This window comes from Xenopus tropicalis, chromosome 2 (assembly GCF_000004195.4).
Source record: "Xenopus tropicalis strain Nigerian chromosome 2, UCB_Xtro_10.0, whole genome shotgun sequence".
NCBI lineage: Eukaryota > Metazoa > Chordata > Amphibia > Anura > Pipidae > Xenopus > Xenopus tropicalis.
The window spans coordinates 135,885,971-135,898,782 of NC_030678.2; the positions used below are offsets into that span (position 1 = coordinate 135,885,971).

The following is a 12,812-nucleotide window of genomic DNA, read 5'->3' on the forward strand; positions in this document are numbered from 1 at the left end:
AATCTAAGTGCATGCAAACTTGCTTTCTTATGTTAACCCATCTCAACCTACTGCTGAATGCACTCTTTTACCTTTGCTCCCACCTCTGATATAAAAGCTCATGATTCTTTGGGAAGAATGCTAAAAAAAACCCTTTCACAACAAAATAATAATAAAATAATAAACAAACCATTACTATTAATGTGTATTTATAAAGTGACAACATATTCTGTGGTGCAGAACAACAGAAGGTTGAATTGGCCAAACATACAAATATCGATACAGGAGGAAAAGAGGGCCCTAGTTATTAGAGCTTACAGTCTAAAAGGAAATGATGCTTAAATTATTCCTTCCTTTTACTGAAAGAGGAATAGAATGATCATTGACCTATTTGATAATACAGGTATAGGATCTGTTATTCAGAATGTTTGGGACCTGGGATTTTCCAGATAAGGGGTCAGGTCATGGAACTCTAAGGCAACTTCTAATATCCTCATATTTTACAGCAGGGGGTACTTTATTTAATATACACACGTTTTAGTGAGTCATGTGACAGAAATAAGGTCACTGAACACCTATTAAAACTGATGACATCGCTAGGCACTGATTATAAGGATATAAGGATGTAATTTACAAGATATTCATAGCTCTTGTGTATTACATTTATATATAGTGCAATCTGGCCAAACACACAAACAGCAATTTAATTCTGATTGGCCCATAGGCTGATCAGTGAGATCACTTCATGGAATTGCATTCCCATATTGTTATAGAACCAATGACCCAATAATTGTGTACAATGGACATGGTCTTCCTTGGGTTTGTAACTCATCAGCTACTTCTGGCTGACAGCATTAGGCAACGCATGCAAATTCTTGTAATTGCCATAAGCTCTCTCCTATATACATATAAGACATTCATTTTCTGCATCTTTTATAAGTCATTATATCTTGAATTGTTGTAGAGCACCTTGTTCTGATGTTGCATCCTGTCCCTGTTGCTCACGTGAGGCAATGAAGAGGAGAAGCAGCTCCTCTTCACGTCCTGAGGTCCAATCAGTCGGAATAAACAGAATAATGGATCATGGCCATTCATAGACAGTACTTATTTGTGGCCAGTGAATAGCTGAAGTATTGAGCCTTACCTCCTAAATAGTCCTGGAACCTGGTTTACTAACATTCAGAAGTTGATTTGCATTTATATTTTTTCCCATATTTTTCCTCTTTATCAAAATTTGAGTCTAGAAGAAATTTCGTTATGTGAATGTATGTTCTCCTGCAATTTATTAGTCATTTGTAGTACTTTTCCTCATGGTGTTCTGCCTTAACTGGTTTGCTCTTTGGTGGTGTAAATTATTATAAACAATGGTAAAATTGTAGTAGGTTTTTCAGCATTCTATAATTATATCAATTATATGGAAAAAAAACCAATTTGAGATGCAGAAAACCATGTTCAACAATATCAGTAAAGCAGCCCTTAATGGAATGTAGCTGGCATAGCTGGTGTTACTGGTTAATGAAACAGTTCCCTGTACAGCAGTCTGCCACTCAAACATAGATTGGATACACATCAATTTTTAAAGCGTTTTAGTTTAAGAAAAATATGAATTTTTCAGAAGTTATGGGGGTGGGGGGAGAGTCCTTGAAATAATCAGGAACAAATGTGTTGTGATGATGCTCATGTCTAGTGGGTTGGGTCTGATCAAAACCCTGGTTGAAAAACAAAAATCTAGTGGGTTGGGTTCCCAGAAGCCCTGTGTGCTGTGATGTGAGAGCAGCAAGTCAATGCAGCCCGAGTGCACTATCCCCAGCCTCCTGCTCCCTGCCTCCAACAGAAGCAGCCTATTTGCATGTCGCTGTCCAACTCCAGTGTGTTCCTGCTGAACGAGGTAAGCTGGGCTTCCCACACTGTTTGGGACTATATACCATTGTCTCCCAGCTGCAAAGAAGCTCAATGCCTGGACCCCAGGGTGGAAATAACTGTGACATATAGGTTAGTTGATCAAACACAATGTGGGATGGGGAAGGGGATGTGCACTTATTTGTTAATATTCCCAGTGATTTCATTAAACTTGTTTTGCAGTTTGTAGGCAGTTACCAGAATACACCCCTGTTGTACATACATAGTACAGGTATGGGACCTGTTATCCAGAATGCTCGGGACCTAGGGTTTTCTGGAAGGGGTCTTTCTGTAATTTGGATCTCCTACCTTATGATTGTTATATCTTAGTTGGGATCAAGTACAAAGTACTGTTTTATTATTACAAAGAAAAAGGAAATCATTTTTAAAAATGTCAATTATTTGATTAAAAAAAGAATCTATGGGAGATAACCTTCCTGTAATTCAAAGCTTTCTGGGTAATGGGTTTCTGGATAATAGATCCCATGCCTGTATATTAGTAGTACAGACAAGGGGAACAAACATTGCAATATATACAAAAGAAATAGAAAGAAGTTCCATGTGCTGGGACTTTGGGGGAGATGGGTGCCTGTCCTGCAGAACATGCAATCTAAGTATACTTAACCCAAAGTTAAGCTGTTTATGAGAATTGTACTGTATTATGTAAACAGACCAACTCATCCATGTACTTTACTTAGTTGGAAGTTATCACATTTTTACACCAAAACACTGAGCATTTCCCCGTAGAGGGAATTTAATAAACATTTACTTACTGCAGACTGCGCAATTCAGAAAACCTGGATTTTCTTCTATAAAAGTCTCTAAAAATTAAGATCTTTCTCTTTATCTGTAAACAGAAATAACGAGTCAAGCGTTGGGTTCATTCAGCTGTTATCCCCCCTGCTCAGCTCTTATGTAAGAATTTGGGGTCACTGACATTTCAACTTGGGGGAAAAATCAGTGATTTACCTAGTCAACTACTGCTTCTGTATAATCAGAAAAATGGTAAAATGATAAATATTCATGTTTTTGCGACAAAAAGAAAGTCTGAACCAGGACAAGAGAAAAACAAGAAAATAGCACTTTCATTTCATTAATAAATGTATGTCAGCTTACTTCCCTAGTTCCTCTGGCAGCTGTACTATACTGCACTAAACTAACACTTTCTCTACCGACAAGTGACCATATCATTATAGTTAGTGGATTAAACTAAATACAGGTATGAGATCCATTATCCATAAAATCATTATCCAGATAAATAAATCATATCTTGAAAAAATATTTCCTTTTCTCTGTAATAATAAAACAGTATTATACAATTAATCCTTATTGGAGGCAAAACAATCCTACTGGGTTGATTTAATGTTTACATTTTTTTTTTAGTGCCGATCCAAATTATGGAAAGAACCCTTATCTGGAACACCCAAGGTCCAGAACATTCTGGATAACAAGTACCATACCTGTATCTGCTTTCTGGGTGATCTGTAAATAATTTATGTGGCTGTTTTAAATATTTCATCATGGCCCTGATGAAAATGATTTTAGACTTTAAAGTGTGTATTAAAAAAAGGACATTTAGAAAATCTTTGCAAGATGCTGCACAAACCAAGCAAACTCTACAATTGCAATGCTGATGTTGCAGAGCAGGGATTCTTAACCTGGGCTTGGGACCACAAAATACAGTTTTCCCATAATGCTTTTTCATTTTGTGATGCTTCCTCCTACAGCAGAAAATAGTCATTATAAAAGGGCGCATGGCTGGTTCTAAACCAATTTTGAGGTTGCAAAGCTGACTGACCTTTTTGGGGTCCCCTGAGAAACACTAATAAGAAACTGATGGTAGGGATTGTATTTATTAAAGGTGTCTAATAAATTATGTGATAAGGAAAAAGCTGACTAAATAGAATATCCAAGGCTCCTTTTAGAATTAATACTCAGTTTTTATTTTAAATGAATCAGTAATATTTCTTTCCCAGACTGCCAACCAACCTGCTCGCATATGTTGGTGATGGAGAGATGATATAGCACTTATGAAGAAGATCCAAGTGATCCATCTGTAAAATGCCTTGTGTGTGTGTGTGTATATAGTCTAGGACTGACAATCTATTAACTCTACCCAGCCTGCAGGGGCTCAGTGCTTAAGAGGAATGAGACAAGAAATTGCGCTACAGCACTCCAAAGTGGTGTTAAAAGTGTTTTATTTGTGCCAAAGACTAGGAAACATTTCGGGCACTTGCCCTTTATCAAACAGGTGATAAGAGGAATAAGGCAGGGGGCTATATCTCTACAGTCCTTCCTACAGTTGTACAAATACAAATGGGTAGTGTCCAGCGTGTACACTAGAGTGAATAAGTAGCCTACAGAACTCCCTAAATGCTACTCAGTGCTGGAAGGCAAGCCAACACTCACAGTGATACTGACACTAAAAAACTACTCTTCAAAATATTTGTGTACTATAAAAGTTCCCTATTGGTCATGTTGATCGTTTTGCACTGATAGAGCTGCTTTTGTAAGTAATTGTTACTTGAAGTCCCTAAACCTGCCTGTTTTGCCAACCTGACTGTCCCTTCTCAATCTGTCAGTTAGAGCTTCTAATGCTAACAGACTCCTGATGCACAAATATGGCAGCCACCTTATAGAGGAGCATGGGGGATTGGATAAGTAATCTAGAAGCATCTAGCAAATATTTTATGACGAAATTATAAAGCTCGTGCAAAGACAATGTTATGATAGATAACATAATAAATAAAATAACGAAATCAGAAAACAAAAGGATATCAGTAGCTGTAACGCTCTTCCTGCTTTTTAAAAGGAGGGCTCTGCCAATTCAAAGAGATGCTTCAGTGAAAATTTATTGCAGATGTAATGGCTTATGGTGGATCTTGGCAGATGCTCATTTATTAAAATGACTCTGCCTCTAACAAGTTTCAACTGATCATAAGAAAGATGATCATCCAATGCAGTTACCATTGATACTATACAAATGGGTGAGGAAGAGACAGGGCAGTGTTGAATCCATACTTTCCTGACTGATAGCTGCAACAAATGTCCCTTATAACTTGATGAGCTGAATTTCTAACTTTTGTAACCTCTTTGTGCTAGCAATGTGTGCAGAATTGTGCAGTCTCTTTGCAGCATGAGTTTAACTAAAATATCTAAACTTTCTTGTGGCAAGAAAAAACACAGGCAATGACCAACAGTAACTGACTGTGGCCTTCATATGTAGGAAAGCATATTTTATTTTATTTTTCTGTTTCTGTAGTGGAAAGGTAGAAGGAAAGGTAAAAACTCTGTGAACAGAAACATCACATTTCTTTTTCTCTTATTCTGTATATATAATTTTCGTTGTCAGACTTCTCTCAGAAAAATTCTTTAGGGCAAGGCACAAGTCTGCTGTCTCCTCTCTCCACCTACCTTCTGCTCTTTCCCCCTCCCCTCTCTGCTGTAATCTGAGCTGAGAGCTGTTTCCTGCTTACACACTGCTGCCTGGAGGTGAAGGCAGACCAAGCTAAAATCTTAAATAAAGAGGGAGCTCCTATGGCTGTTTACTCAGGTATGGTAAAGCATTCTACAGAATTAATATAGTGTTCTAGCTTACACTGTTGGGACTAATCTATTGGCAATAAAATGTCTGAGTAGATTTCCTTCTCCTTTAAGGCCAGCTGGTTTGTCAGGTTAGAGCACAGTTGAGCACATATTATACACAGAAGACAGAATATAAAAGTAGGATTTATATGGTATGACCAGTGGCATAACTAAAGGGCACCTGCCTCCCCCACAAAAATCTTCACACTGCACATTGCAACCCCTACACCAGGCCACTCCCCCACGCCCCACCCGCTTGTGTTCTCTGCTCCCTGCAGAGAACATTTTCCTCATTCTCAGGCAGGGGAGCCCCTGTGACTGCAGGGTATTCTTCCTTTATAGTTAGGCCACTGATTATGACAACCTCAGACACTCTCCTCAAGTCTATATTCTGAAAGCAGGCCTGAAAAGCAAAGCAAATTATTTTCACATTTTAATGCCAGTAACCTATAAAAACCTATAGAATAAATTATTTTCTATAGAACATGACATATAAGCCTAAGCTAGATGGAATATCCCAATGACCTGGGACCAGTTAGGCTTGAAGATGTTCCTAAAGTGAGCCCACAGATGACAAAGTGATCCTAGAAAAATCCTATTTACCCAGTGGGTAAGCTTTAGCCTATACAATAAACCCATGTAAATGGGATTTTTCTAGAAGCCTTAAAGGAGAATGCAAGTCAAAATTTAAAAAGCATACTGCCCAATAGTCCTCCTATTGTTTAGTAATAACGCCACACTTTTGGCTCACCTAATCAAATATTTACTCACACTTACTTCACATTTTCTAGAACAGGCAGCCATCTCTAAAAAGGTATTCTCCCTTCCTTTCCCTCCTTGCTTCATACTGCACATGTGTTTCATTCCGTCCCCCCCTCCCCTCTGGCAGATCCGCTTCTGATTGGCTGGTGGGCATGTGTAGCTCAGAACAGGAGACAGGATCAAGTTACACACATGCTCAGAGAATAGGAAGGCTGCCGCTGGCAGCCTACAGGAAGGGGAGAGAGATTTCATTGATGTCACTGTAGTCTTCACACTGCTGTAGGCTGCCGCACCATATCTCAGAGAAGCAAGCAGGGATCTGGGAATTTAGATATGCAGTAAGTACTTAAAAAGAATGCCTTTTAGACTTACTTTTAATTTATATTAACCTTTCATTGTCCTTTAAGGCGGTCTTGTCAACCCTTTTGACTTGTTAGTGAATCCCCACTCCTGGCTCTACCTAAGCTGATCAGAAAACCCTTGACTACACTGATGAGCCCTAAGAAGGGTGAATCTGGTCTGTAGTTGGGAATCTGATTAACTATTATCCTGGCTTCTGCATTAAAACCCAGTGGGTAAGCTTTAGCCTATAGCATAAACTCGTGTAAATGGGATTTTTCTTGGAGCCTTAAGGAATTTGTTCCCAGAATCCCTTTGACTTACCCAGGATATGGAAATCCAGTTACTTTAAAGTTTCAACATAGGACCAGAATTATCATAGTGTGAAATTAGCACTCACTTCAGAAAAACAAATCCACTTTCTATTAATGTGTGTTATATATTGTAGATTACAATAACCATTTACAGTACCATAACGTGTGGCAGGAACCTCTCAATATATATTACAATCCCCAAATATCACTCCAACTTGCAGCTCTGCAGTAAAGTGTGACTGAAGTTTATCAGAGCACAAGTCACATGGCTGAGGGCATCTAGGAAACTAAACAAACATCTTTAGCACCATGTCAAATTTCAAAAAATAAATTCTCTTTTAAAAAAATGGATTCAGCACAGAATTCTGCTAGAGTAGCTCTATTAACTGATGCAATATGAAAATAACATGTTTTTACGTGACCGCATTCCTTTAGTCACTATTTTTGTAAAATATACCACTGTGTGTCCCCAGCTATGCATTCTACACCACTACCTACTCTAATATGAGGCTACACAAATATACAGTTTGGCCACTAATGTTTAATTAAGAGAGCATGTTGTTTAGTGGCAGACCTTCAGCAAAAGCTGTAGAAGAAGTCAGCGCTTACAGTGTTACAGCTCTGGACTCCTGCGCTCCCTCTGACATCATCCTCAAAACTGACCTTTGCTGGTAACTGGTGCAAATGGAGTGTATTACCTAGGGATTCTGCAGTCAGAAAAGCTTTTAGGTGTCATAAACATTTATTTGTAGTAACTCCTGCAGCCCTTGTGATGCAAGGGATATTTTGTTCAGATAGTATTGGATGCATTAAAGAGAATATGAATTTTTAATTCCAATTGATTTATGAGAAGGAGTAGAAATCTTGTCTCTCAAATGGAAGCCTATAGCTGTGCAGATCTGTCAAACTCTTTTATTTTATAAATCTAAGATACCTCTCTGGATTTATTGCCTAGATATGCAATCCTGATTACTTTGCATCTTTAAAAACACAGAATCTTGTTATTTAATAATTAATGTACTGAATATGTGAGCTGCAGCTCTCTGGGTTGGCTCTATTGTAGGGGAAATGACCAAAAAACATCTTAGGAGGGGCCCAGAGATCACAGCCTGCTCTCTGTCTGTTCGCACTTGTACATCCACCTAGTGGGCACGTGCGCGAGCAGGTGTATTTTTTCACATTTTCTCTTTAGGAGTTGACGGGGGCGGGCAGATTTCTGTAAATCAGACACTGCAGTCCAGGCTTCCTTGTCCCCCGGGCCCCCCTGCAACTGCGGAGGTCTGCTTCCTCTAGTTATACACCTGGAAATGACAGATAGGCAATCTTGCTTTTCTATAAATGCCGGGAGCTGTGGTACACATTGGGCACAATTCCAACTAGGGTTGACACTTTTTTTTAACTATACCAGCCTTTGGGTCGGGCAAGCAGGCGGGAGGGGGCCACGTGGAGCAGGGAAATGGGCAGAGTGAGTTGGGAAATGGGTGGAGTACAGGTGGGTCTGGGGTAATTTGTCAGAGGAAAGGGTCAGGGAAGGGAGGCATTCTTAGGGCATTACAAATTAACTGGCAATTACATTGATGGGAAATTTGTAATTCCGGTCTTAGCTAGTGATTTATTGGCTGGGCCGGTCAAATACTGACCAGGGGGTAACCAATGCCAATGGCTGTTCCTGCTGAAAGTTCCAGGACGTAACTGTGGGGTCGTCTGCTAACCTTTCCCAGACAGGTGAGCCTAAAGGAGATATAAATGTAAAAACTAAATAAGCTTTATCAGAAAGGTCTATGTAAATACAGCCATAAGCACTCCTAGAAACGCAGCACTGAGTCCTCTGTCAAAAGATTTGTTGTCTCTGTTTTCCTGTGCCAGAGACACACAGCTCTCCCCTCTCCTGCTCCCCCCTCCCTTAAGAATGCTAAGAACTCCCTCCCCCCCTAAGGAATGTGCGATCTGAACCAATCAGCAGGAAGCTTCCTCATAGTCTTACACACTGTGCATGTACACCGGTCTTGGTGCAGGAGTGAAGCATTATGGGAATTTTCTTTACAGAGCTCACCGTTTATTTTTCCTATGAGGCTTCTGATCATCTGAACAGGCGAAATATGGGGAGACTTAAGGGCACTATTGAGAGAACTGAAGGTATGCCTGCAGCTTGAGCTGACTTTTTATTAGCCTTTCCTTCTCCTTTAAATTCCTGGACAGTCACCGTGGCAGTGGCATTAGTGTAGAGGAAGTAGCAAAATAGAAATCGCACACACAGCTTGCTGTGAAAAAGGGTGGAATACCCAAGTTTGGTTTATTATAACGTTTAGGGCAGTCAAGCCACCCTTCATCAGATGTCTTGGGTATTACATATTTTTTCAGGGCAAGCTGTGTGTGCAGTTCCTATTTTGCTATTTGCAGTACCACTGTGATACCATTCCAGGTGTCTAGAGAACACCAGCACCACCATATATAACTTCTGCATTAGTGTGCAGGATGCCACCACAATACTATAAGTAACGAGGAAGCAGACCCCGCGGCCATGGGGGGGACAGGGCGGCCTGGACCGCAGGGTTTGCTTCCACGGTATTCTCTATAATATGTAATATTTACGTAACTTGCATGCATGTTGTGTATAATGGCTGTGCCTCACACCCCTGTGCATGTCATATGGCAACCCAAATAGGCACCTTACTGCATACTAACTTCAGGACCCATGCAATATTTGGCATTTTTTCTTGACTTTATATCGGCCACACATACCTTGTACTGCCGAAGCGATGACAAGGAATTCTTAGTGCAGTAAAAGCCTTCTTAAAACATAATACATACCTACACATATTGCACTGGGAAAAACCAAAAATCAGAGATTTCAACCATCATTTAAGAAATTAAGGGCAGAGAAATGTAACTTATTCTCTTATTTGGTGCATCCGAAACCACTGGTATAGCAGAAGCTATCTTCTGCTATACCAGTGGTTTCGGATGCATACCATAACCATAAATCCAAACTTGCAGTTTGCCTGTTTTGATCTCATTAGAGCCCATGAAGTGCAACAGAGGGGAACTTTGGTGTAGGACTTTTGGGTGTAGAGATGTAATATGGCTTAGAGTGATATGTGGCACCAAGACACTCTGTGCAAGGGATGCTGCATTTTAATAGATATTTTAATAGGCCTGCACAGGTCCAAAAACAAAAGGCAGAGAGCACTTTAAACACAATCTACAACTAATCTTCTGGGAGTGTCAAGTACCTGCATAATGATCTGCTTCAGGTTTCTAGTGAATTCTTAAAAATATATCTTAATACATTAAAGGACAATGAAAGGTTAATATAAATTAAAAGTAAGTCTAAATGCATTCTATTTAAGTACTTACTGCATATCTAAATTCCCAGATCCCTGTTTGCTTCTCTGAGATATGGTGCTGGCAGCCTACAGCAGTGTGAAGACTACAGTGACATCACTGAAATCTCTCTTCCCTTCCTGTAGGTGCCAGCGGCAGCCTTCCTATTCTCTGAGCATGTGTGTAACTTGATCCTGTCTGCTGTTCTGAGCTACACATGCCCACCAGCCAATCAGAAGTGGATCTGGCAGAGGGGAGGGAGGGAATGAAACACATGTGCAGTATGAAGCAAGGAGGGAAAGGAAGGGAGAATACCTTTTTAGAGATGGCTGCCTGTTCTAGAAAATGTGAAGTAAGTGTGACTGAGTAAATATTTGATTAGGTGAGCCAAAAGTGTGACGTTTTTACTAAACAATAGGAGGACTATTGGGCAGTATGCTTTTTAAATTTTGACTTGCATTCTCCTTTAAGGACAAACCAAATCCTAAAAATCACATGACTTTTTGTCACGTAATCATGGAAGTTGAACATTTTTCAACATGCCAATATTAACTCTTTTACTGCCAAGCACGTATGGCATACGTGCTGGCAGTAAAAGGGCTTAAACGCCAACGACGTGTCTCATACGTCGTTGGCGTTTAAGCGCTGCCCTCTGCAGTGGCGGCATGTGCCGCCGCTGCAGAGGGCTTCTAACAATGACAGCCCCCCTGGGCAATGTGCCAGGGGGGCTGTCATCAGGGTCCTGCGAGCCGATCGCTCGCAGGACCCTCCAGGAAGCAGCAGACGCGATCGCATCGCGTCTGCTGCTTCCTGCTTCCTCTCTCTCCCCCAGCGCCGGCCCAAATGAGGAAGGAGGCGATCGGTCTTCAGGAACAGGTAAGGAGTTTTTTTTTTTATTGCATTTACACACTTTTACACACTTATACACACATTTACATACATTTATACACACTTACATACATTTACACACACTTACAGCACACATTTTAGCATTTTTTTTTTTTTTAATTTTTTATTTTTTTCATTTTTCACACTTTTATACACTTATTTACACTCATATACACACTTACACACTATCACACAACTTTTACACATGTACACACATGTATACACAAACACTTTGGGTTTTTTTTGTTTTGCTTTTTTTTTTTTTTTTTTTTTCATTTTACCACTTTGTTTTTATTTTCTTTTACCTAAAAACTGTTTATTTTGACAGCGTAACTATTGGATCAGATATTCTGGCCACTAATTACACTGTCATGTGACTTATTTTGTTGTTTCACTGATTTGCACAATTTTTGTGGTTTTATCACATTTTATCCCTATATAAGTGTTCCTGATCTGTTTTTAGCGTAGCTTTGCCAGGTGTAACTTTGGTGTACAAAAATAACTTTACCTATTTTGAATTCATCAGAATGTGTACTTTCCAAAAATATATGGTTTTCTGGGGGTCACTGTATAGTTAGGGGGGGTTACTGCACATAATACACTGACAGGGGGCTCTGTGTGCAAAAGCTGAGTTGGCAGGCGAGAAATCCTTATGCGCTATTTTCATTTTGGGTTCAGTACATACCGCAGACTTTGGTATATCTATGCATATTGGGCATCAAACTGTTCAGTAGGCCTCTGGTGTTCCTATTTGGGGTGACTTGCCTTTGTACGCAAGAAATTGTGTGAGATAAATGCGGAAAATTGCAACATTTTTAGGCGATTTTCTGAAATGTCATAAAAACCGATAACTTTAGGAAAGCTTTGCGGCTTGGTACTTTGGTGTAGAAAGGACTCTTAACCCTTGTTGGATTTGTCAGAATGTGTACTTTCCAAAAATATATGGTTTTGTGGGGGTCTCTGTATAGTTAGGGGAAGTTTTGGCACATAATACACTGACAGGGGGCTCTGTGTGCAAAAGCTGAGCTGGCAGGCGAGAAATCCTTATGCGCTATTTTCATTTAGGGTTCAGTACATACCGCAGACTTTGGTATATCTATGCATATTGGGCATCAAACTGTTCAGTAGGCCTCTGGTGTTCCTATTTGGGGTGACTTGCCTTTGTACGCAAGAAATTGTGTGAGATAAATGCGGCAAATTGCAACATTTTTAGGCGATTTTCTGAAATGTCATAAAAACCGATAACTTTAGGAAAGCTTTGCGGCTTGGTACTTTGGTGTAGAAAGGACTCTTTACCCTTGTTGGATTTGTCAGAATGTGTACTTTCCAAAAATATATGGTTTTGTGGGGGTCTCTGTATAGTTAGGGGAAGTTTTGGCACATAATACACTGACAGGGGGCTCTGTGTGCAAAAGCTGAGCTGGCAGGCGAGAAATCCTTATGCGCTATTTTCATTTAGGGTTCAGTACATACCGCAGACTTTGGTATATCTATGCATATTGGGCATCAAACTGTTCAGTAGGCCTCTGGTGTTCCTATTTGGGGTGACTTGCCTTTGTACGCAAGAAATTGTGTGAGATAAATGCGACAAATTGCAACATTTTTAGGCGATTTTCTGAAATGTCATAAAAACCGATAACTTTAGGAAAGCTTTGCGGCTTGGTACTTTGGTGTAGAAAGGACTCTTTACCCTTGTTGGATTTGTCAGAATGTGTACTTTCC

General features: G+C 39.9%; 1 protein-coding gene across 1 annotated transcript in view; it reads left to right on the top strand.

Moving 5' to 3' along the window:
- Nucleotides 1-1,737: 1,737 nt before the first annotated feature.
- The window catches only part of cacnb3 (calcium channel, voltage-dependent, beta 3 subunit), an 89,375-nt gene continuing 78,300 nt past the window's right edge, over nt 1,738-12,812 (top strand). The window contains exon 1 of the mRNA XM_012956448.3: nt 1,738-1,867. Within this exon, the coding sequence (XP_012811902.1) occupies nt 1,829-1,867 (39 nt within the window). The 5' untranslated portion in view covers nt 1,738-1,828. The remainder of the gene's footprint in view (nt 1,868-12,812) is intronic.